Below are 27,288 nucleotides of genomic sequence, written 5' to 3' on the forward strand. Positions count from 1 at the left end.
CAGAGGCTTTTCGGTGGGAGTGGTTCACACAACGGACATTTCTGGGTAGGGGTATTTAAGGCACAGACGCCATCTTTTGGGGTTGTTTTTTTGGCTTGCTTTTTTGCTAGCAGTTGGTCTGCACTTCCTGACCCCCCGGGCTCAGGGGGTCGGGTTGGCGCTCCCCACCTCGTGGCCTTCCTGGCCTGGGAGGCTATGAATCCTTAAAGTTCTGCCTAGAGCTTGGCAGACTTAAGGCCTAGCTACTAAAGGAAGGATCGGAGTCTTGGTGGCCTATGGGTCGGCATGATGGTCTCTTTGCTGTCAGGCCTGCGGGAAGAAGCAAGGGACTGCAGTGACAAGGGGAGGACTCTTCGGGAGAGGACCGAGCATAAGGCTGGTATCTTGAGAAGAGCCTAGGAACTCAGTCAGAGACGCATCTTGGATTAGTACCACAGTCAGTTCTTTCAAGACTGTGCGGTCTGTGGCAGAGACCATTTAGATCATCCACAATTTGTTCACCCAGAATCGTAAGGTCTGTGGCAGAGACCGTGTTTGAGCATTGCATCGGCTGCTAGGTCAGTGAGAGGGGCCTATCCGGTGATTGCTGAATCCAGCTGTGGAAGTGTTATTTGCTGGATGTAGAAATTAATTATCTCCAACCGCAACGTCCAAGGTACCTGAATCCCTTTTCACCCTCTGTCTTTCTATTGCATATGATGTTACTGAATAAAACTTGGGAAGGAAAAAAAGGACTAAGTGTTGGAGCCAGTGTTTCAATTGAACGAGTGATGAGTACCCCTAGGATGGACACTGAAAAGAAGGTAACGGTAAGCCCGAAAGAAAATAATTAGCAGTTGCTTTGGGGTGAAGAGATTAGAATGATAGTCTAATGCCTTGGGACCTGGGTAACGCTATAAAAGAAAAAAGGTTTTATTACAGTATAGTAATAAAACCTTTTTTCTTTTATCAGACATATAACTGTTCGCTTTCATCTAACCCCTGAGTAAGGAAACAAATATGTTTACTCTTATTCCCCCTGCTTTTCCGAAACATGTTGGGATTTCTTGGTGTTGATCCAAGAATAAAGCAACGTTATATGCATTGTTATCCTTTCCTTTTCAATGATTTTAGGAATATTTTATAGGAATTTCTAGTGTATGTTATTGTTATTTTGTAATAAAATTTTCTACTTTTATATATACTTTTGTTGTTTATCCCTTACTCATACTCCCACCCGCACCATCCCCCTAAGGGCAGTCTTTTCCACAATATGTAGTGACAGGGCAGTCAGTGAGCAGTATGTAGTGGCAGGGCAGTCAGTGAGCAGTATGTAGTGACAGGGCAGTCAGTGAGCAGCATGTAGTGACAGGGCAGTCAGTGAGCAGTATGTAGTGACAGGGCAGTGAGCAGTATGTAGTGACAGGGTGGTTAATGAGGAGTATGTAGTGGCAGAGCAGTCGGTGATCAGAATGTAGTAGCAGGACAGAGAGCAGTGTGCAGTGGAAGGGCAGTCAGTGAGCAGTAAGTAGTGGCATAACAGTTAGTGAGCAGCATGCAGTGGCAGGGCAATCAGCCAGCAGTATATAGTGGTAGGGTAGGGCAGTATCTAGTGGCAGGACAGTCAATGAACAGTAAGTAGTCACAGGATAGGGCAGTATGTAGTGGCAGGGCAGTCAGTCAGCAGTATGTAGTCAGTCACAGGGTTGGGCAGTATGTAGTGGCAGGACAGTAAGTAAGCAGTATGTAGTGATAGGGTGGTCAGTGAGAAGTATGTAGTAGCAGGGAAGAGAGCAGTGTGTAGTGGCAGGTCACTCAGTGAGCAGTAAGTAGTGACAGGTTAGTCAGTAACAGTATGTACGGTAGGGCAGGACAGTCAGCTCAGATTATGATGCAAGGGAAGCTCTCTAGCCATCTGTCTCTGTGCAGTATAGCAGTTAGGGCAGGGCCCAGAGTGGGACATATGGACAGACTTTCTGCTGGAGAAGCCTCTCCTTATCACCCACTTAGTGCACGGATGGAGATTGAAGACTTGGAGGACTGCCCTATGGCCAGCTGTTGCATTGGTCAGAATGAAGCGAGCACCTGTGCAAGGTTTGGTAGGGGTGGCCACATCCCTGACATCCAGCTGCCGAGGAAGAAGCTGCTAAGCACCCCCTGGCTTCTGTCTCCAGGGTTCTCTGCACAAGGCACCGAGGATATATTGAGGAGTCCTGGGGAACAACCTGAACTCTGAGGAGATGGGCAAGCCACGGACAGGCCCTTCTGGGCCCGCCTGCTGACCCGATTGGGCTATGGTACAGGAGGACTACCTGTACTTCCCTATCAGTGGCCCTGAAGAGGAGGCTTAGTGTCCCATACCTAAGTGTGGCCTAAGTAGCTACTATTGTACAGCCCAGATAGCCTTTATGCCACATCCAGCGTACCTGACTAGGTGGGTTTAGAGGCCTACTCCACTACATAAATGTCACAAGCCTTCTCTAGCTCCCACCTCACCACAGACAACATCTTCTCAACCGCATCATAACCATTCCTTGAAGATCTGGTGGTCACAACAAATACTTCTGCAAATTATTATCACTCCATTTGCCCCTTTCTATGCCATGTGGTAACCCTGCCTTCTAACCAAGTTCTCACTCCCCACAGTCCATCACCTTCTTAAGGCGTATGACCCATTATCTTTTCGTGGAGTTACATTTTGCAATGCAACACTGACTCACACCTCTGTATATTCTTCTACAGCAAAAATGAGAAGGTGCATTTCATCACACTTTTACACTGGAAGACTGGGAGGACATTTGGCTAGTGAAAGCCTCTCCCAGGAGCTACTGTCTACTCCCCTCATTGTTTTTATGAGCTTTTGGGAAAACAGCACCTATTTTCATGTCTAGTGGACTTGGATGGTAAGCAATTTTTGGAGTTCTCTATACTGCATTATCTCTACCCTACTAAATCATCACCTTGTGATAAACCCCTGGGGAGCCCTCCTAAAAAAAATCCTCCTGCACCAGACTCAAAACCTGCTTGATAATTCTGGTATTCAAACAGACCATCTTGAAGCCCTGAAAAACACCCTGCATTCCAATAGACTAGAGGTCTCTAAGCTTTCTAAAAAAAAAAAGGCCAGTTTACTGTCCTTTAGACTCTAGGTGGGGCCAGACTGTGGCCAGTGGGAGTAGAAAATGCTTCAGGCTTGTTGGCCAGTGGTAATAAAAAAAAATATACAGCACCTGTGGTCAGTAGAAGGAGGAATAGTGCCTCATTGTTGGTGTCAGTGGGAGAAATAATGCTCCATCGTTGGTGTAAGTAGGAGGAATAGTGCCTCATCATTGGTGTCAGTTTGAGGCATTATGTCCCACTGCTCATTTCAGTGGAAGGAATGATGGCTCATCATTGGTGTGATTAGGTGATAAAGACTTGTATGAGTGGAAGGAACAGTGCTCCAACGGACATAAAACGGCAAGCAAAGGGCTGCATCTGGCCCGTGGGTCACAGTTTGAAGACCACTACTATAGAGGAATTCAAATCACATATGCACTAGTGTATACCATACGAAAACTGACTGCTATCCAATGTGACACACTGGTGAAGCTCCATAGCATCATCCCTGGGTCATACTCTACCTTACAGCTACTTTTGACTGTTTTTTACTAAATGTTAAATATTAGCTTTGCGGACTTCCTGACCTCTGTAAACTACCCATATCTCTCTTTCCCTCACATCACACCCCTTTCCCTTTTTTTGCTTTTCTTTTTCTCTTTTTTCATCCTTATCCTCTGTTTTGTGCTCTTTTTTTTTCTCTCCACATTTCCCTCTATTCCCCTTCGCCCCAACATCCTACTCATTTGTGTTCCTCATCACCTGCCCAACTCCCACAAGTGCCAAGCACCCTTCGCCCATCATAGAAACTCCACCCAGGCCTTCTCTTTGCTATCTGAACTTATTATTGACTTTTTTACTAAAAAATGTTTACCTGTTCATGTACATTTTAGTCGTGTCATGTTTTAATGGTAAATATCAAAGACTTTTGTAGATCTGTGACTTTAAATCTTCCAGGAGCCACTTCAAATGTGTTTGCATGCCCACCATGGCATCTGTGTCTTAGGTTGCTATGAACCACTTTAGAAAAAATGAAACAGTGATAGACCGGATATTGGTAAAGAGGGCTTTAAACTGTACTGCATAAACATACACGCTTAGCATGTGGGTCACGTTTTTCTCTGGCATGTCTGTTTAATGGATTTGGATTTAGGCCCCTGAAGTATAGTACAAAGGATTGCAGAGTGGCACATTTCATTAATTAAAAGGTTTAAAACAAGGTGAAATAAGGATGGAGCATTAAGATCCACGTTGTTTGAAGTGATGAGTGTCTGCATTAAACACATGACTGAGATTAAATGATTTCTGAAGTACAAGACTACTAATTGGGAAATCCCTACTAATCCTGACTCTCATAGCCTAGTTAACTCTGTACAGTTCTACAGTGCAGACAAGTTTGTAATTTGGCTTCATGGAGGTAACATTTTTGGAGTATATGAAGATAATATAATATTCCACATGTTTTGTTTTATAGAACAATTTTACTGATCAACTGGTGATCACAATAACACCCAACTGTCTAACAAACAGATACATTAAAGTGTTACTAAACCCATAACAGTAAAACCAGTCTGTATATGAAGTAAAGCATGCTTGTTACACTCACTGTGGAACCTAAGAGGTTAATCGTCTGCATTGTGTAAAAAGGCTGTTTGATCCTATCTTCTCTGATCCTCCCCTTCTTTTACTGTCCCCAATCAATCTGCTTTTAGAGCAGAGCCTTGGGGGCACTCTGCACATGCTCAGTTTGGTGTGTATTGCTAGAGAGTTTTTTTTTTCTTTTGGAGGGTGCATGTGATCAGCCCAGGGTCAATCAGCACTGTCCAGTCAGAAGGGCAGGGCTCATATGACAGTCAGAAGAGTATGAAAACTCCTCCTACAATCTTTAACCAGTGCTTGGCTGGACACTGATAGAAGTCACAAAAATGCTATACACTGCTGATGAGAAAAGGTATTTAGCAGTTTATATTTACTAAAATAAATGCATTTGCGTGTTCTGTGTGCTGTAGGAGACCAGATATAGTGAGGGCCATGGTCTAGTAACCTGTTACTAGACCCATGGTCAGGGCCATGGGTCTAGTAACTCTGTAAGTCTTACTCCATTAGGTAGAGAAATAAAAGCTGAATTACAGGTAGATGTACAAAATATAATCGTATCTGGTTATGAACTCATTAAAACCCATTGAATATGTTTTGATATATAATTAGTAAAAGTGCCAACCTCATGGAGTCTTCTGTACAACAGGACTGGCAAAGGGAAGGCTAGCACTCTGAGCAATTTAGCCTCAACTATTGCAGAGTGTTGTCAGTCTCCTGAGTTTGCTTACAGGAAAGGAGAGCAGAGGGGGTACCTTATCAGTATGCTTTGTCTCTATTAACCAATTAGAATGCTGGGGCAGGCTAGTGACAAAGCTGAATTGCCTAAATGTAGTGGTTAAAAATGTGGTCACCCACCCTGCTATTCCGTCTGGCAGACATTTTTTAAAAGTGCTATGATAAAACAACTCAGGAAGAAGGAACCTGTAATAAAAGATATATAATACATACATCCTTGGAGCAAGTCAAATATTTGCTCTCTTACACAGCTGCAAGCGCCACTGATATTTAATTCTTCCAGGTATGTTGGACAGTGCTTCCCCCTGCTGGGCACTGTAGTTTCACTTGGCAGCTGCTATGTTACTTGTGTGCTCTGTAGTGATGATCAGAGGGGGGCACACCATCAAACATAGATGGAATGTAAGGATTGACCAGATGTTGGTGCAAAAAAAGTCCCCTCCTTGCTTCTTCTTGGTTAGGACAGTGCCCCACTGCTGGTAGCTAGAATTCTTTGCCATATTGTGTCCAATTCCTTGCCATAGGCCTACCCACGATATCCCTGGCCATGAGCCTTTTTATTCAAAAGAAAGGAATGTCCACACCAAAGATGTATTTTTCTACAATTTAATGTACCTCTTCAAAGGATGGCCATGACATACAACACCATGTGACATACTGACAGGTGTCTTTGGCACAGGACGCCATACACAACAGTGGACATACTGTAGCAGTCATTTGTGAGTGGAACATCAACACATTCCTAAAAGTCATCTTCCACTTGTACCTCCTCTCCACTCTTTGGGAGCAGCACATTGTTGTGACCCATTTCCTTATATACTAGATTCTGGTCTATTCAAACTAAAATTAAAAAGGTGAAAGATCCTGCTCTTTCAGCCGAGATTAACAAGGCACTAGCTGTAGTATACCAGTCTTTTTTCTCTCTCTAGGTCCTGCTCCATAGCTTTACCCAGCTGGGCACATTCCCTGATGTTTTTTTCTTTTTCACCCATTATTGCTCACTTCAGAGGGCTCTGACTTGGCCCATGAAGCTCTATGCATTCTTCTCACGACTCAATTCCTATCAGAGTCAGGAGGTCTGCAGCTGCACCTACTGAATCCTGTACACTTCTCCCGGGGCTTCAGCACTGTGCAGGGCCTTTGCAGTAGCTAATTACATAGGTATACCTCTGGGGTATTTGGCTCCCATGACCCATCTACCTCGACTTTTCCCTTCCTGGCATTTATGTGGGCACTAACTCCACCCATGACATCACTACAGGAAGGCTTGGTCTAAAAGGGGACCTAACACCAAATTACATAATTCCCTATTACCGCACTATTTTGGGACAGAGCTACCTACTGGCAGACTAACTAACTGCACCTGCTTACAAGTGGTGGTGCCAATAGCACTGCAATAGATAAAATATATGACTCACTGTTTGTCAAGCAGTTAAAGTGTATCTATACCCATGAACAAAAATGTAATGTACTGGAGCTTGCCAGTCCTTGGATGAATTAGCTGCATTTTTTTTTTTTTAAGGCTAACCACATTTTCTGCAACTAAAGAGAATTAGCAATTGATTCTGCCAGAAATCCAGTGAATTAATATTACCCCTGTCCAGTTTACTTCTGTAAACATGACACTTCCACTTATGTTATGGAGATGAGGAGAGAGGGAGATGTTCTGTAGTCCAAACACACTTCCTGCCATAGGGTGACAGTGCAGCTGCTTCATAGACACAGTAGTGAGTGTTCTTACCCTAGGACAGGAAGTGTGTTAATGGGAGGATCCCCAGCTGATAATAAAATGAAAAGTCCCCAAAAAAGAAAGGTAGTACAGCCAGCACATTAAGGACCGGTAAACTGCAATATATTAAATTGTTTGTGGTTTAGATACACTTTAAGTGTTCAACATCTTCAGAGTGGTTGAACATAATTACAAATATTTTATCATCTCCTATATATTTAATGTATTTAGGTTGCTGTTTGTGTTCAGACAAACACAAACATAATATTGTATGTGTTCTCATGTCTAATGACAGCTTCCTATTTTATTTCAGCCAAAAAGCAGCAGATGAGCCAGTCTGTCCATTGCTGATTTCCAGCACTCTTTATGTACATACTCACCACCACACATCTCTTAAGAAGTATAATACAATTAGTTTTCACATTGCTAAGAAAATCTCTTCATTTGCTATGGTACAAAAGCTATAGACAACCTCTCATTGCTTTCAGTAATCCTCTACAACCTCTGAGTAAGTTATAAGTATGGGTTACCAAAGTTTGAATTTCATTTTAGATGTTTGGTTTAGCAGAAAATCCACCTAAAATTTCAGCCTACCTTTTCCCTAATGCCGCGTACACACGATCGGACTTTACGGCAGACTTTGTCCGACGTACTTTTCAATGTACTTTAGGACGGACTTTCCGAATGAACGGACTTGCCTACACACAATCAACCAAAGTCCGACGGATTCGTACGTGATGACGTACGACCGGACTAAAACAAGGAAGTTCATAGCCAGTAGCCAATAGCTGCCCTAGCGTCGGTTTTTGTCCGTCGGACTAGCATACAGAAGAGCGAACTTTTCGACTGGACTCGAGTCCGTCAGACAGATTTGAAACATGTTTCAAATCTAAGTCCGTCAAACTTTTGAGAAAACAAAGTCCGCTGGAGCCCACACATGATCAAATTGTCCAACGAAATCCAGTACGTTGGACCAAGTATGCCGTAAAGTCCGATCGTGTGTACGCGGCATAAGGGGCTGGTTGTGATATAGTGGTTTCTGAGCCAAACTACTTACTAAAAGTAGAACCTCCATAGAGTTTTACATTTCCAAAGCTTACAGTTATAAAAAAGATATACACACTGAATAATACCTGATATGCAAGTTTACTAATTATTATGCCTTTAATGAAATTCTCCTATAAATCACCTGTTGGTGTTGAAGACTATAGCTTTTGACACACTAGCTGTTGGCAAGTTACCAGAGAAGAAACTACTCAAACGTGCTCAGAAACAGTACAAAGACATCAGAGGTATTCATTATTACCTTCTTGAGTAGCCTAAAGTAGGCTGATCCTCACCTTGGCAATGCAATATTTTTTTTTTTTTTATGTAACTTGTATAATATGGGCATGGGTTCAGAAATTCAGAGGGTGCCCACTTCAAAGTGAGAGGAAGCAGATTTACTAAGGCAGGACTGCACCCTACCTGTGCCCCACCCTGAATGCTTTTCCCTCCATCAATGGGCAGGACTCATACTAGGTTTCAGTCTGATCACCTCCCACTCTTTGCCTCTTAGATTCATGATGGCTCAGACTAGATCAGGTCACTAGTGCTACACTAGTGTCGCTTCAGCTGTAGAGAGCAGTCAAATCCCATCTCTTTCTTTAATCCCTTTTCACACCTGAGCATTTTGCAGCTCAATGCTCCAAAACACTTAACAAGTCAAATCCTATGCTTTTCAATTGTCTCTTTTCATATTTGAGCATTGGCGCCAATACCTCAGCACCTATAGCTCAAAAAGGTACATGAGCTACTTTTGAGGCAGGATAGGTTATCTTGGCTCTACTGACTTCAATGGAACCACGCGTAAAAACACACCCCCATTGAGGTGTTATTCTCCTTTCAGGTGCTCCCATAATTTTGGTCTGTGGGACCAAAATTACACAATCCTGCCTTAAGGAAGCTCCTAAATGGCACTTCATGATTAAAAATGCTTGGAAAAAATGTGTTAAAACATGCAGAGAAAACTGCCTCATAAAAATGCCTACATATGCTACACTCAAGTGTGAAAGGTAACTAAAGCCTAGTACACACGGGCCAAATGTCGGTCGGCATCAGCCAGTTCAATAGAAACCAGCCGACATTAGGATCATGTGACTGAGAGCGTTGACCGGAGTGTCCTGGTAGGGGGAGGGTCGTCCCCCTGTCAGAACACAGTAGAACAGCAGGGGAGATTGCTGTACTAACTTTGGATTGTTGGTACAGCGGCTCCGACCTAAGCTGCCAGGTTTTTTTTCGTTCAACCCAAAAAAAAATAGTGGTGTGTATACGAGGCTTAAGGCTGGCCATACATAATACAATTTTCTGATTCAGTTTCCTTTAGATTTACCTTCAACTATGTTGTGCAAGGGCCTTCCTGGTTGCATACAAATTGAAATTGTTTACGTTTGACCTCATATTGTATGGTTTTGCAAGATCTAAAAGAAAAATTTACAAGAAAATTGTAAAATGGATGGCCAGCCTTAGGCATCACAGCGGGGAAAACTTTATTCTATTCAAAGATGAACAGATCTGATCAAATTTCTCCTTAAATTCTCTTTTCTTTGTTTCTCTGTGTCTCCCTAGACCCTGAGGAACTCTACACCATTGGCCTCTCCTGAGCTATTGCTAACCCCTTCTTTGTATTGTTGCCCCCATTACCTCAGTTTGGTGACCTTTTATGATGCATAAGCGATCAATTGAATCCCCACAAAAAGAGTTAATTTCTAAACATCCACTATCTTAAATGCAACTTTTTTTCTTACTTGTAACCAATACCATCATATCTTTCAAATAACTAAATGGTTTAAAAAGCTTTCTTATATTGCAAGGCCTTTTACTTCACAAGGAGGTAATGTGCTTTTCCTCCTTGCCTCAGTTCTGCAGAGCAGGCAAACCTACAAACCAACATGGGAGCATGGCTAGCAGTGCCACGTTTCCTGAGATAGCGGAGGCCAGGTGCCTGCTACAGAGATCTTTTATCCGCTTACTCTTTAGAAAGATCAGAGGGCTGACCTTTACTGCTGTTGAACTGTGTCACCTCCACCCACATTAGCAAGCTCTCTGTTAACCCTGGAAAACCAAGGCTTTAAAGTGTTACAACAAGCAATGCCCCTGAGGTGCAGATATGACTCTCATTTCCAGCCAATAAAGTTTAAACAGGCTGTAGAAGAAGTCACACATCAAGTGCCGTGTTACAGATACATTGACTTTTTTTGTTTTAGATAGAGTTAAAATTAGAATCTCTGTCAGGGTTTGTTATCATCTCCACTTATGCCCCGTACACACGGTCGGATTTTCCGATGGAAAATGTCCGATCGGAGCGTGTTGTCGGAAATTCCGACCGTGTGTGGGCTCCATCGGACATTTTCCATCGGATTTTCCGACACACAAAGTTTGAGAGCAGGCTATAAAATTTTCTGACAACAAAATCCGTTGTCGGAAATTCCAATCGTGTGTACACAAATCCAACGCACAAAGTGCCACGCATGCTCAGAATAAATAAAGAGATGAAAGCTATTGGCCACTGCCCCGTTTATAGTCCTGACGTATGTGTTTTACGTCACCGCGTTTAGAACGATCGGATTTTCTGACAACTTTGTGTGACCGTGTGTATGCAAGACAAGTTTGAGCCAACATCCTAGGATTTTGTTGTCAGAATGTCCGAACAAAGTCCGACCGTGTGTACGGGGCATAAGAGTTTTCCCTCACTTTATATCCCACTGACAATGATTTTACCAGACAGGAATAGAGAGAAAGTAGCAACAGTCACGCAGACAGAAATGCAATGCTAACATGGGTTCTAGTCTTTCCCACTTCTACTTAAAAATGTATTTTCCTCTTTATTGTTGTTAAAGCGGAGTTTCACTAAAAAAAAAAAATTTAGATGTCAGCAGCTGCAAATACTGCAGCTGCTGACTTTTAAAATAAGGACACTTACCTGTCCCGGGGTCCAGCGATGTCGGCACCCGAGACCGAGCCGTCCCTCGATCCTCGGTTGCTGCCGCCGCCATTCTCACTGAGGGAATCGGGAAGTGAAGCGTTGCGGCTTCACTGCCCGGTTCCCTACTGCGCATGCGCGAGTCGCGCTGCGCGTCTACACTGGTCCCCGTTGTGTTGTGGGAACTGTGTATTTCCCACAACACAACGGGGGTGGGCGGGGAGTCTGCGGCTAGCTACGGCTAGCTATACCCGGAAGTGGGTGCAGATACCTGTATTATACAGGTATCTGCACCCCCCTGCCCCCTGAAAGGTGCCAATTGTGACACCGGAGGGGGGGAGGAATCCGATGAGCGGAAGTTCCACTTTAGGGTGGAACTGCGCTTTAAGGAGTTACCCTCACTTCCTGTCTGGTAAGACATTGCCTGAAGGACAAGTAGGGGAGATACAGTATCTCCAAGGGTGCTCAGAATAGCAATACAACCTAATCAGAGGTTGCGAGCCTACCCCATTTATTCAATACTAAGAAAAATGCTTTGGCTTGACATGCACCACCCTAACTATCATATGGATGCTTTGGCATCAATGCTGTCTGAGTGGCTGCCCTGGAAAAAGTATAGAAATAAGGAAGTCTGACAGGCATGATTGTTATAAATTTGTGATTTAAAAGTACATAAAGAAGAGCTCCAGTCTCCTATGTAAAAATAGTCAGCAGCTACAAAAAATGAAGCTGCTGACTTTTAATAAACACTCACCTGTCCCACAACCATGGTGTGCTCGGCCCAGCCGTTTTCACCCTGTGCCCTCTCTCCCCGGAGGCGGCATCTTTACTATGGGCACCCAACTGCTTGAGGCTTCACAGCCAGGTGCCCACTGCGCATGCACGAGTGGAGCTGTGCACTGTGAATAGTCCTGTAGTCTTTTGGGACCTGTCACGTGTGCCAGAAGACTGCGGGAGGTAGGGGGGAAGGAGAATTTTTGCTTCTGATCGCTTAGGCAGTCAGAGAGGAAGTGGGAGTAGGTACCTGTCAAAATTGGATAACCACCCGCCACCCCCCCCTACTCCCCAAAAGCGCCATTTCAGAAACAGGAGCAGGGCAGGAGGCCTTAAAATGGAAAGTCTCCTTTGGGGTGGAGCTCCATTTTAAGTTAGACTGAACTAGACAATTAGCATTTTAGAATGGAGATCGACAATGACAGCCCTCACACCTCCTTCATGACAGAGTCACTTTAAAGGGTTTATTCACCTTTTTCAATAAAATACACCATACACCATAATAACCCATTGATATCAATGACTGTTGAGCTCCCACTAACATTAAAGAGACACTGAAACCACTCACAAACAAATAAAAGAGGGCATTACATTTACCATTTATTAAAAGAAAGCCCAACATTGACCAACAACTGAATAGGTGGACACTCAATTAACAAGAAACCTAAAATATATGTATATTCAAAACGTATTTTTAGTTTTTAATAGAGTAGGGAAGGATTAGAACCCCTGTCAAGATTTTAAAGATGTGTGTGTCCCTCTCTGTTTGTTTTGCTGACTGCTGTCACTGAAAATGATGGGAAATCCAAAATTTTACAGTTGGCACCAGAATTGGAGGCGGAGAGAAATCTTCCAATGGGGACATCTGTTTTAGGGACATCTATCAAAGGGGGAAATTCTCCTCATTTTGTAAAAATGTCACTTTTCTCATTTTGCATCTTTAGGAAAGTAAGTGAAGGGAAATCTTTCCAGTGGGACACAGACAGCAATGGGATACAGCTCTCTGCAATTGATTGCATAACCTCTCAGACCCACAAAGGAGGACAATTCTGGAAGACTTACTGTATATTTTGCAGCAGCTGTCACTGACTGCAGGCCCTCATTTGAGGCCTGAATAGAAGTATCTCTATTTAGGGCCATAAGCTCACCATTTATTATTTGGACTGGCCTGGGGGACAAATGCCTCCTCTGGTAAGTGCACACTCCAGTTTCCACTGAGTTGCTTTTATAGTTAATTTTATTATTATTTGGATTTCATTAACTATTTTTACAAATTATTTTGTGATATAAAGGTAAGGGGTGTTAAAGAAATGATCCACCTCAGATGTCAAATACTGTAGGTTTGCCTACACCGATTTAAATTTAGTAAGAATGTCAAATAGTTTTCTTAAAGTGGTTGTGCAGGCAGAAGATTTTTTTATCTTAATGCATTATATGCATTGAGATAAAAAACCTTCTGTGTGCGGCAGCCCCCCCCCAGCACCCCCTAATACTTACCTGAGCCCATCAAGATCCATTGATGTCCATGAGTGCCTCAGCCATCCGGGACTCTCCCTCCTGATTGGCTGAGACACAGAAGCAGTGCCATTGGCTACCAGTGCTGTCAATCAAAGTCGGTTAGCCAATGAGGAGAGAGAGGGGTGGGGCCGAATCCCTGCTCCTTGTCTGAATAGGATAGAAACCACTGCACAGAGCAGGTAAATATAACATGTTTGTTATTTTTATAGAAAAAAAAACGAGACTTTACAATCACTTTAACCGCTTGCCACCCGCCGGCTGTCATATGACGGCCGAGAGGCGTGGCTCTCGTTCTGGGCGGGCGTCATATGACACCCGTCTATTTAAACAGGGAATGTGTGCGATCGTGTGCGAGCATCCCTGTTCCTTCGGTGGCTGTGTGTCACGGAGACACCGCTCGCTACGAGGGGGGTGAACAGCCATTGGGCATGGCTGTTTACCACGTGATCGGCCGTGATGAAGTCACGGCCGATCACCGATGGTACCGCCCCACTGTGCACTGCGCATGCGTGCGATCGCGAGCATTCTGCGCGTCGGTGTTCCCGGGAACACTGCTCGTCACCGACGCTGGTAAACAGCCATTGGCTGACGGCTGTTTACCACGTGATCAGCTGTGATCCTTTCACATCCGATCACTAAATTCAAACATAGAGCGGTAACAAGATGTTACCGGGTTCTCCTCCTCACACACCGATCGTGTGTGAGAAGGAGATTGCGGTAACATCTTGTAACCACTTACAGTGTACACCAATCACACTGATTGCCCCCCCCAATAAAGAGGCCCTGTCACCACCCATCAAAGTACCTGTCACAGTTCATCTGAGTACCTGTCACAGTCCATATGAGTACCTGTCACAGTCCATCAGAGTACCCGAGTACCTGTCATAGTCCATCCGAGTACCTGTCACAGTCCATAAGAGTACCCGAGTACCTGTCACAGTCCATCTGAGTACCCGAGTACCTGTCACAGTTCATATGAGTACCTGAGTAACTGTCACAGTCCATATGAGTACCAGAGTACCTGAGTACCTGTCACAGTCCATATGAGTACCCGAGTACCTGAGGACCTGCCACAGTCCATATGAGTACCTGTCACAGTTCATATGAGTACCAAGTACCTGAGTACCTGTCACCGCCCTTCAGAGTACCCGAATACCAGTCAACAGCCCATCAGAGTACCTGAGTACCTATCTGTAGCCCAACAGAGTACCCGAGTACCCATCTGTAGCCCATCAGAGTACCTGAGTACCTGTCACCAGGCCATCAGAGTACCCAAGTACCTTTCACCAGGCCATCAGAGTACCCGAGTACCTGTCACCAGGCCATCAGAGTACCCGAGTACCTGTCACCAGCCCATCAGAGTACCAGAGTACCTGTCACCAGCCCATCAGAGTACCTAAGTACCTGTCACCAGCCCATCAGAGTACCCGGGTACCTGTCTGCAGCTCATCAAGTTACCCGAGTACTGGCTTCTTCATTTGGTATTCATATACTGTATTTATTATTTAAAGACCAAAGGGCTATGTGGATGCTACACTATTGTTTATCACTGTCGCTGTAAATTATCTGGATATATCTTTTACAACCGATTCATGACTAATATCTGTCTTAAGTGTTATCATTTGGTGTATTTTCTGTTTGTTTAATCAATATAAATAAACTTTATGTTAAAAAAAAAAGTTACCCGAGTACCTGTCTCCAGCCCATCAGAGTACCTGAGTACCTATCTGCAGCCCATCAGAGTACCTGAGTACCTATTTGCAGCCCATGCCTCATAGAATATACGTTGGGGTGTTTACTTTCCAAAATGGGGTCATTTTGTGGGTAATTCCATTGTCCTGGTGCTCAAGGACCTTCAAAAGTGTGATAGGTAGGAATGAAATGAGATGTGTAATTTATGCTGCTAGAACGTCTGAAGATACTACTTCAATGTTGGTCCTCTGTATGTGGCCAGGCTGTGTAAAAGTCTCACACGTGGTATCGCCATACTCGGGAAGAGTAGCAGAATGTATTTTGCGGTGTAATTTTTGCTATATACATGCTATGCATTAGAAATATCTTATAAATTGACAACTTTGTGTAAAAAAAAATGTGTTTTCATTTTTTTTACACATTTTCCAAAAACTTCTGGAAAAAAATGAACTGTTCAAAAGACTCATTATGCCTCATAGATTATACGTTGGGGTGTTTGCTTTCCAAAATGGGGTCATTTTGTGGGCAATTCCATTGTCTTGGTGCTCCAGGGCCTTCAAAGGTGTAATGGGTGGTTGAGAAATGAGATGTGTCATTTATGCTCGTAGAACGCCTGAAGGTGCTACTTCAATGTTGGTCCTCTGTATGTGGCCAGGCTGTGTAAAAGTCTCACACATGTGGTATCGCCATACTCGGGAAGAGTAGCAGAATGTATTTTGGGGTGTAATTTGTTGTATGTATATGCTGTGTGTGTGAGAAATAATCTGATAATATGACAATTTTGTAAAAAAAAAAAAATCTTCATTTTGCAAAGAATTGTGCAAAAAACTTAAAAAAAACTTACAATGCTACTTACTTAATACCTTGGAAGGTCTACTTTCTAAAAAGGGGTAATTTGGGGGGTAGTTGTACTTTCCTGACTTGTTAGTGTCTCAAGAAATGAGATACACCTGATGTACTGAAGGCCTGATCAGATGTGATCAATTTTCAGTGATTGGCACGATAGTTTGTAGACGCTATAACTTTCACAAAGACCAAATAATATACACTAATTTTGGTTATTTTTACCAAAGATATGTAGCAGTATAAATTTTGGCCAAAATTTATGAAGAAAAATTACTAATTAGCATTTTTTTCACAAAATGTACAGTCTTTTTTATTTATAGCTTATTTTACTTAAGGCTAAATCTTTTTTTCTAGTTTTGAGGGAATAGAACGCTTGTCAGTTCTTATTGCTGTCTGTCCCCCCGTTAAGGTAATTCACCCTCTCTATTTGTCCTGTTTACCATTATCATTGAAAGTCAAAGTAATGGGGCGTACACACGGTCGGACTTTTCGAACGGACTGGTCTGACGGACGCCGACGGACCAAATCCGGCGGACAATCCGATCGTGTGTGGGCTTCACTGGACCTTCAGCTGACTTTTCCAGTAGCAAATCTGACGGACTTTAGATTTGGAACAGGCTTCAAATCTTTACGTCGTAATGCCGCCGGACCTAGAAATCCGCTCGTCTGTATGCTAGTCCGACGGACAAAAACCGACGCTAGGGCAGCTATTGGCTACTGGCTATCAACTTCCTTATTTTAGTCCTGTGTACGTCATCACGTACGAATCCGTCGGACTTTGGTGTGATCGTGTGTAGGCAAGTCCGTTAGTTAGAAAGTCCGTCGGAAGTCTGTCGAAAGTCCGCTGGAAAGTCTGTCGGACCAATCCGGTCGAAAGATCCGCCCGTGTGTACGCGGCATAAAAGAAAACCCCAAATTTTGGGTTGTCCCCAGAAAAATAATAGAGGGGGAAACTTCCAATGGGGACACTAGTTCTGGTGACCTGGCGGTCCCCAAGAAATTCCCTTAATTTGCAGGGATTTCCTCTCACTTCCTGTTTGGCTATGGGACAGGAAGTGAAGGGAAATCTCTGTAATGGTACACAGATGGTGAAAAAAAAAAAACATACTCTATCCAACATGAAAAACATATGAAAAAAATTGCCTATAGTTCTATTTTAAGATATGAGTTTTCTTTTAATTATTACAGTATGTACAGAGGATATTAGCATAACTTACCGAGTATAATTCTCTGGGCATACAGGTCTGTACTCTTGGATATTGGCTCAGAGAAAACTGGCCAAATATCCAGCAAATCTGAAGGCAAAGTGGTGAGTTTATTGCTAGATACATCCAGGTATGTAATGTTTTTTAAGTAGCGTGCAGCCTCTGCGGGGATGCTTGCTATCTTGTTGTTATGTAGGTCCAAAGTGCGCAATCGAGGCATCTCTAGTAAAGATTCCCAAGGAAAAACAGATATCATGTTTCCATCCAGACGTAATTCATGCAGCTGTTTCAGATTGTAAAAACTACTTGAGTCTATGCTAGTAATACTGTTGTAAGTCACCCAGAGATACTTCAAATCGACAAGGTAGTAAAAGGCTTCAGTGGGAATCCTACGAATGACTGTCTTTTCAACCCGAAGTTTTACGGTATCAACAGGAACATTCACAGGCATGTCAAACATATCGGGATCATTACAAAGAACAGACCTAGGAAGATAAATTAAAGCATCACAATTAACCTGATGGTGTTCAGAGCACTAGGTAAAATTAGTTAGTTGACTTACCTTGCTGTCACCTCACTTTAAAAGGTAGGTATGGTTCTTCAGCTAAATCCCTAACACTAATTAAATCCCTAATGTGTATATATAACCCATTTTTTTCACATTTTGAATAGAATAGGTAACAGAAAGCGAAAACATAAACTTACTGGGAATGTAACCCTTCCCTGCTTAAAATAAATGTTCGTATATACCTACAGTAAGTGGTAAATTTGGTGTCGGGACCCAGAGTAAGTTTTAGGGTGAGGTTTAGAATTGGGGTTTAGGGGGATTAAGTTATACAGTATATTTAAGGATTGGGTTAGAAGTTATGGTTAGCTAAAGCAATAAGAAGAGCAAATTTTAGGAGTTCAATTACACCCTGCCAATGTTTCTATTTCATTTTGGATAGAGCAGGCAATAGTTGGAGCCTTTTATTTTTGCTATATGTGTGGTGTGTCTAATGTGGGTGGCTATTGGGGAAATGTCTATTTTTTTCTAGTTAGGGCGAGAAGTGAAGGGAACTCTCTCAATGGAGATACAGACAAAAATCTGATTTCTGGTTTCGTAGCAATACAATTTTTAAAGAATTCAGAAAAAAAGTGAAATGACATGCTGGGAAAGAAACTATAAATGCCATACACAGCTCAAAATATTGAAATGTTTTATACTTACTTCATTATTCTGTGCCACCTATGACTCTTTGATAGCTACAGTACTACTGAAGATAGAATGTGGTAACAAAATGTCAGCTGGTTGTATTCAACTGAGGTATAGACAGGAAGTCCTTGTGTTTTAACTTTATTGCTCCCTGTTGTGCACTCTTCTTTTTAAAAGTCTTCTGTATTGTTTGCTAAAAGTGTATATGGACTTACAGAATAAAATATTGGAAACCTAATGAAGAAGAGGTAAGAAGACCAATCATTACATCCACATTGAGCTGCAAATGTAAAATGTTTGCTATAATCATACTGATGGTAGAATGAAAGACAGACAGGATAATGGATTGCAGCAGCAGGACTGTGTTGTAATCTTATGCCGCGTACACATGGTCGGAATTTCGACAACAAATGTTCAATGGGAGCGTGTTGTCGGAAATTCTGACCGTGTGTAGGCTCAATCTGACATTTTCCATCGGAATTTCCGACCAACAAAATTTGAGAACTGGTTCTCAAATTTTCCGACAGCAAAATCCGTTGTTGTAAATTCCGATCATGTGTACACAATTCTGACTCACAAAATTCCATGCATGCTCAGAATCAAGCAGAAGAGCCGCACTGGCTATTGAACTTGATTTTTCTTGGCTCGTCGTACGTGTTGTACGTCACCGCGTTCTTGGCGTTCGGAATTTCCGACAAGATTTGTGTGACCATGTGTATGCAAGACAAGTTTGAGCCAACATCTGTCGGAAAAAAAACATGGATTTTGTTGTCGGAATGTGCGAGCCTGTGTACGCGGCATTAGATTAAAGGCTCACTGAGGGCAGGGACTGATGTAAAATGTACAATGTATATGTAAAGTGCTGTGTTAATTGACGGCACTATATAAGTATCTGTAAGTACCCACTTCATTTGGAGCCCTTATGGGAACTCATTCTAGTGGGCAACCCTGCAGCAGTAATGTATCATGGGCCACATAGCATAAGCTGAGGATGTCTAATGGGCTATTTACTTGCCCAATACATTTGATATTTTACAATAAAATACAATAAAATACTCTTCTCATTCAGTATACAAAGGTGTTACTGTGACATGCATTCTCACAATCACAATCCTCTCACTTACATGCTATTAGTGGCTATCCTATGGATATCACTGCAAAGAGTAATGTGCTATAAGCATTAGAAAACTGTTAATATAGGTAACTGCATTAACACATCATTATTACTCATTGTACCACCCTTTTTAAAAAAATGTGCATATCTTCTAGTAGTGCTTGTTGCCTCTATGTAGCACCCAATATATCATTAAAAACAAAGGCTATTTTTGCATTACACACAGATACAAAAAAAAGGAGACAAAGACCCATAAGAAACAAGTTGACAATGCTAAAGATAACACAAGCAATAACATAAAACTGATGGCTAATGTCTCCTGTTCTCGATATGTTAAGTTGGTTAAACCCACATAATGTACGTATTACAATTTTATGGAGCCCTAAACACTAGATAATAGGTTCCCAATCTGTATTTTCTTTTTTAATGATTGGACAAGCTTTCTTTACTGTAGAAAAGGATTTTGGAAAACATTTTGGAAAATATTGTGTTTTATACATTTGTCAGCTATATTTTTTTGTAAGACTGACTATAGATTACCAGGTATGTAAATTCTTGTAGTGGAACTCCCTGTCAGGTGTTTGTTAAGCTAGCAGTGTAGCACAGCTTTGCTTCTATGCCATGTTACATAATACACCATCTCATCAGCCTCATAGCTAGGTAGGTCTAAACTCCCACTTGAAAGTTGAAATTACGTCCAAAGCAACAGACACAATGAGGTTTATTTACTAAAGCTGGAGAGTACAAAATCAGACTCACTGCAAAGAATCCAATCAGCTACCAGGTTTTATTGCCAAAGCTTAATTGTAAAATCTGAGGTTAGAAGCTGATTGGTTTCTAAGCACAAGTAAACCTGATTTTGCACTCTCCAACTTTTGTAAATAAACCCCAATGCATCTATGGTAGTATGGTAAGAAGTTACCATGGAAAAGACAAGTGTGTTTTTCCATGTTCAAAAAGGAAATAGATTTGTTTACTGTGGTCCCAACATTTAAGTATTTTGCTTGTACATTGGTTGCTGTGGAAGTGTAATGTATTCATTAGTTTCATCATTACCAACTTCGTTCATTAGGTTTACCAAAGCAAATTATGTTTAACTCATTAGACCATTTGAGGAAAAGAAAAGGTGCAAATCTGATTGTGTACAGCATTGTTCATGATAGATAGATTTTTTTAATTTAGCCTAGATATGGACTATCATGTCCTGCTGCACAAACTATGATGCAACATTTTAGACAGTTTCTCTCTTTAAACTGTCCATAAAGCCTATAAAAGCAATTTGCAGAAAAAATGTATACATAAATATGGAATGCATCTTTTCTAAACATTCAGGCGTAATCTTAGGCATCTACAATGACATTCAAGGCATACCTTGTCCGAGTACCGTCACTCCTTCCATGGAAAATACAAGTGCATTGTGATGGACAGAAAGCTTCAAGTGTACTAAAAAATTGTATTAAAACATAAAGGAGCAGAAACATGGTTTCTATGTGATTAGGGGAAAGTCAACCAATTTTGAGACTTCATTGTCCAAGTCTTGCGAGTGGCATTCTGAGAAAGAGAACTAGTCAGTTGTATGCTTATTTAGTAATACCAGATTATATGAGATTAACCAAGATCTAGAGTTACTTAACCTTCAAATGTGCTCTTGAAAGGATTGTGGGGTCACAGTCTGCTGGCTTTCCAGACACATATCTACATATGTGTACATTAGTTTACAAATATAAATGGCATGGATGTGAAATTTTATATCCCCTTAAGGGTGTACCAACATCCCATAAATATACTTACACAAACACGTGAAAAACTTAAAGGGAATTTCTACGGTACTAAATAGATCGTATTACAAATATTTACTTTTATTCTGTCTCATTAAAAGAACATAAATTGTATTAATGCTATTCGCCAGATATAAATAGCTCAACCTCTCCACATGCACAATTAAAAGCATCCATAAAATATAAATGTCCCTACCTACACATTCACTCATATTAATCACACATTAAATCACATCATTTTGCAACTGTTATGCCCTGTACACACGGTCGGATTTTCCGACGGAAAATGTGCGATCGGAGCGTGTTGTCAGAAATTCCGACTGTGTGTGGGCTCCATAGGACATTTTGCATCAGATTTTCCAACACACATAGTTTGAGAGCAGGCTATAAAATTTTCTGACAACAAAATCCGATCGCATCAATTCCGACCGTGTGTGGACAATTCCGACGCACAAAGTGCCACGCATGCTCAGAAGAAATTCCGAGACGGAACAGCTCCGTCTGCTAAAATTAGCGTTCGGAATGGATATAGCACTTTCGTCAGGCTGCAATGTTTAAAATTGTTTAATACAGCGCACTCTCTTCTTCTTTATAATGCTAGAAGAATGAAGTAGTTTTGCTGCTGATATTAACACAGAGTTCTCACAAACTTCTTTCTTTATTATTTATCGTGATTTCATCAATATATTTTGATTTGTCACATCTGACAAAAAAAGATTTTTTTTTTTTTTTGGTTTGTATTGTTTTCAAGCCTGATCATGTTTTTAATTTTTTTAATTTTTTTATTTTACATCCTGAATATTTTTGGGTGTGTTTTGTGTGTCAAGTTACCACAACACCATTATTATCTTGTATTATTTAATCTCAAGAAGGTTGCTTGGTGTTGGTGTCTCTTGTTAATTTCACATTGTATTTTTAAAATGTACCTGCCTCCTCACAAACAAACTGTCCTTTTTGATGGAAAACACACATAGGCAATTATAATTGAAACACAACATCCTTTATTAAAGGATCAGAACCAAAGAAAGAGGGAGGCAACGCTGGAGAAACAGCAGAAATTGGCGAAGCCTTTGTCCCCCAGGGCACACATCAATTATTTTACTGCAAAATTGGTGGCCTGGGGAGTCCATATCTAAGGGAGTTCAATCTGGTCCAGAAGTCCAAGAGATCCTGAACAGCAGCAGATGACATGTATGTCCCCAGGCTGTGGTCATAGAAGAGCCTGCATCTTTTGTCAGACCAGACTGAACCGAGGTCATCACTCTCTGGTCTTCCTTCCACGCTGTGGCTCTGGTGGTGGAGTTGTGGCAGGAGGAGGAGTAGGAGGATGGTCCAACTCACACAGGTGGGTTTTGTGTGTGATTTCGCCCCTCACCCCCTTAGTTAGTGTTTTGTAAAGAAGGTTCTCACACAGGAGGCGTTGACCCTCCTGCATGCCCTGCAGTTTTGTGGCAGCTATGCAGGCAAAGGCCTCTTCAGGAGTGGGTAAGGCTCTGAGGGACGCAGAAGCCTCTTGAATCAGCCTGAGTGCTGAATCCTGCACGTTACTCCTCTTCCTGGGTCTTTTGTTTGGAAGGCGGAGGGGAGGGAGCTGCGATTCTGTCAGGCTCCTACTGGGCCTGGCCTTCTCCTGGCTGCCACTTAGCCCCGCCTCCTCCAGGCTGCCACTAACCTCCGCCTCCTCCAGGCTGCCACATTCCAGAGCCTCGTCCTGGCTGAGGTCTTCCTGTGTATGAAAAAGGGACATCGTTTTAGTTTTTTATTCATCAATCACACACAATTTTCACCTCATGACTGTTGCAAATTGAATGTTAAGAAATATAACTGATGATCATTCTGAGCCCAGCATTTTTCATTCTTGTCCCAATCATTTTTACCCACTACTGTCTATTGATATGTAAAACACTTTATTAAATCAGCAATTAGTGATCAATAATAACATCTAGTAAACATAATTTATTTATTGACCAGAAATCTGTAGAAGAATGCTATACCTGGCTCCAGCTGGGCTCCTCCACTTCTTCCTGGCTGGAAGTCCCAGGTTGGACATCGGAAGCCACAGCTGGGGTGGAAGATAGGGTGGAAGGAAGGGTTGAGAGGGATTCCCTGACTTCAGTCTGGTCTGACAGAAATCACAGTCTCTCATAGTACCACAGCCTGGGGACATAAATGTCATCTTTTGCAGCTCCGGATCTCTGGGAATCCTGGACCTTCTTGCGCTCCCTAAGATAAGTGCTCCTCAGGCCACCAATTTTGGCTTTTAAATAGGGGATGGTTGCTGTGGGGACCACCGGCTTCACCAACTTCAGCAGTTTCTCCAGCACTGCCTGCCTCTTTTGTTTATTGTTGTATTGGGGGTGTTTGACCTGCCACAGACAGGGCAGCTCCCTGTATTTGTCTATGAACAGGGGGAGGAAGTTGTGGTCATTGAAGCCATCCATTTTATCTGCAAGACACAACACAAGACAAACCCTAATGTCAGGCGAAACTCTCCTAATCTTGTTACAATATAGGCCTCAATCTAGAAGCAGTATATGCCCAAGTTTAGATCTTACCTTCGTTATCACGATCGGTGCCTCCGATACTCCTTCCTCTGCTCACAGATCGTACGTACTACGCAAGTGTGTTACGCTTTATATACACTGCGCATGCGTGAAACTCCCCCCGCCCCTGACGTTCTTTTTAGTCTATTCACCGCCGCTTCTCGTTCGGCGCAGTGGGGGAAGAGCACATGGCGGAGACACAGCAGGTGCGTGCTAATTACAGCAATGAGGAGGAGGAAAGCCCGGAGCCAGAAACGTCCCGATCCCGGAAGAGACGATTTAAGGCCTCAAATATGTCCTTTGGGGAGATGTTGGAGATGGTCGACATCCTGAAGAGGGCCAACTATGACAGGAAGTATGGACCTTACCCCAACCCCAATGTCAGAAAGGCCAAGATCATGGCGAAAGTGGTCAAAAGTCTGCAGAAGAATTTCGAGGTACGACGATCCAAGGATCAGCACAGGAAGCGGTGGTCGGACCTCAAATTAAGGGAGCACGAGCAGTACAGAAGGATCAGGAGAGTGCTGCAAAAAAGTAAGCAGTTGTCCCATGTTCCTATTCTTTATTTTTATTACGTTCGTGCTGCTCCATTTGCTTTTCTTTACTGTTGTACAGTTTAAAATGTCAATTTTCATGTTCATGGGCACATTGTTCGTTCGTATGAAACATTGTTCATTCGGCATAGAAAACACCATTGTTTTGGCCATATGCATTTGAATACATTTTTTCTAGCCTACTTCTCTTAAAATAATTTTGTTGTCTAGATGGATTTGTAACTAGAATGTAATGCAAACTAGATTCTGTGTAAGGAGAGGACACTCAGCAGCAGTTTACACATCTGGATGCAGGAGCACTAGTGTGGGACAACAGAACACCCTTTTTATTAGGGGGACCACACAGGTGCTCCAGTGTATACTATAGGGGTGACTCCATCTGTGAAGCTTGTACAAAACAGGTAAGTATTCAAGCTTGACAAAGGAAAAAAATATTTCTTCATCTTGGAACTCTGCCAAAACAGACAATTGTACCCCACTTCCAAGCAATGCTTCATGTTCCTATTTCTGTCATCAAATATCTGTGTGCTAAGTATACCTATTTTTTTTTACATAGGGGAGAAAAGACTCGGAGGACACCACTCAGCAGAAGAGACAACAGACCCCCAAATTCATGAAGAAGGTGAAATCCCCCAAAGCCAACAGGAGGACGAGGGAGACGTGGTGGAAATTGTCACCACAACAGGTGAGTGTCTGCGACCACAGGCTCAGGTAAGAGATGGATGCCGGCATATTTATAATACATGGTGTGTTTTTGTTTCTATATTTTTAGGTGATCGTGATGTTGTGGATCCAGGTAATTTCACCAGTGAAAGTGCACAGATCCTGATCGGGGAGGTCATGGGGTGTAATAGGGACTTGGAAAACATCCAGAAAAACATCAATTATGTTAAAAACAAAATGAAGAACATCATTGATGTTTTAGGGAGAGTTTAAAACACCTCCAAATCCCTTCTTTTTTTGGGGTATTTGTAATTTAAACATTTTTATCATTTTTTTGCCATTTTATAGAAAAGCCACATTTTGAAGATGCACACAGTGTGTCAACATGTGCTATCTGCCATCACGGGAGATCAATGTAGGCATTTTGTGGGTGCAACCCCTTCCTCAATAATAAAGTAGCTGTGAGGAAGGGGTTGCACCCCCAAAACACGTCCCTTGATCCCCCGTGATGGCAGCTAGCACATGTTGACATTCGGCAATTTGTGTGCATCTTCAAAATTTGGCTTTTCCAGGGGTGACTTCACACCATCTGAACGCAATATCAAACACAGTTTATAAATAGTCATGTCTGATATTGCCTTCAATTTATACAAAAGTTGAACTTTGTAAGTTCCAGATTTGTGTATTTCTTGTTTATTTGAAACTTGCCTGTTTTACCTTAAATGGACATTTCTACTTTTATTAATGTGACCCAAAAAATTGTTATACAACAAACATGTTGGTTTGTTTTAAAAACCATTTAGAAATGCACATGTGATTGTGCTGGTATTAAAAAGATTGATACTCAAGAATGTGTGGATTATTGTTTCAATGCTCCTAAAATTTTGTTAAGGTAAAATTGGTGTTTTCGATGACAATGGGGGTTATTTCCTAAGGGCAAATCCATTTTGCACTACAAGTGCAGTTTCAGTGCTGGCTCAAGTGCACTTGTAGTGCAAAGTGTATTTTCCTTTAGTAAATAACACCCAACAGTGCTTTTTAAGGTTACACATTTACAACATTTTCAGGACTCCCACATTTCTGTCAGGGTCAGCTAAAAGAAACACAAGCAGTAAATGTCAGCAAAGATTTTAGTAGTTAAATTTTTCTTTATTTGAAAAATGTATCAGACATTGTCTGGCATATTGATGGCCCCCCTACCCGCAAAGTAATCAAGGTATCTAAGACGGACTTCGCGGGCACTCAGGACGGGCAAGCCAGGACGGCCACTTTCAAGCGCCGTCAGGGTTGGTTCATTTACTTGAATTCCGGCCTAAGGCCCAACTGAGGCAGCATAGTTGGCAGAATTTTGCCTTAAAAAGTTGTGTAGAACACAGCACGCCAGGATGATATGATTCAGTTTATACTCCACCATGTGTATGGGTGTAAGAAATAGGCGGAACCGGCTGGCCATGATTCCAAACGTGTTCTCCACCACTCTTATGGCTCTGGCCAGCCGGTAATTAAAAACCCTCTGGTCCGGGGTGAGGGTCCTCATTGGGAATGGCTGCATAAGATGGTCCCCCAGCGCAAATGCTTCATCAGCAACGAAGACGAATGGGAGTCCTTCCACATTGTCTTCTGGAGGTGGCAAGTCCAAGCTGCCATTCTGGAGACGCCTGTAGAACTCCGTCTGGGCGATGACTCCACCATCGGACATCCGGCCATTCTTCCCCACGTCCACATACAGGAACTCATAAGTAGCCGACACCACTGCCAACATCAGAATACTATTGAACCCCTTATAATTATAATAGTATGACCCCGAGGTGGTGGGACGATGTGGACGTGTTTCCCATCAATTACCCCTCCGCAGTTAGGAAAGTCCCACCGCTGGGCAAAGTGGGAGGCCACAGTCTGTCATTCCTGTGGGTTGGAAGGAAACTGTGGAGTCAAACAAGAAAAAGAAATTAATCATTTTGCACATAAACAGGGAAAGCAGATTAGACACAAACATTCTTGGCCAACATCAGTATAACATTTATTTTAGGGAGTATTTAAAGACAAAGGTATAAGGTCCACCTATCAGATTCTCCCCCCCCCCCATTTGTAAAATTTTATGGGGGGGAGATGTTTTGGACAGGTAACCCTCTCCACTTCATTGAGAGATGAATACCTAAATAATGTGAATTACTTTGGCCAGCCTCTCCTTACTTTACACTATTGGCAGCCCACTGGACAGGTAAGAAGTGCCATAATACAAAGAGATAAATACACACTGTACACATTTTTGCACATTTTTACATTCTGCTATTGCCTATCAAG

The 27,288-nt window shown here is 42.3% G+C and overlaps 1 protein-coding gene across 1 annotated transcript in view; it reads right to left on the bottom strand.

The window, feature by feature from the left end:
* Window positions 1-21,003, bottom strand: part of LRIT3 (leucine rich repeat, Ig-like and transmembrane domains 3) — a 42,451-nt gene extending 21,448 nt beyond the window's left edge. Inside the window, exons 1-2 of the mRNA XM_073602449.1 lie at window positions 20,818-21,003; window positions 17,150-17,622 (exon numbers count right to left, since the gene is read on the bottom strand). Coding sequence (XP_073458550.1) covers window positions 17,150-17,622; window positions 20,818-20,927 — 583 coding nt within the window. The 5' untranslated portion in view covers window positions 20,928-21,003. The remainder of the gene's footprint in view (window positions 1-17,149; window positions 17,623-20,817) is intronic.
* Window positions 21,004-27,288: the final 6,285 nt, after the last annotated feature.

This window comes from Aquarana catesbeiana, linkage group LG01, assembly GCF_042186555.1.
Source record: "Aquarana catesbeiana isolate 2022-GZ linkage group LG01, ASM4218655v1, whole genome shotgun sequence".
NCBI classification, from domain to species: Eukaryota; Metazoa; Chordata; class Amphibia; order Anura; family Ranidae; genus Aquarana; species Aquarana catesbeiana.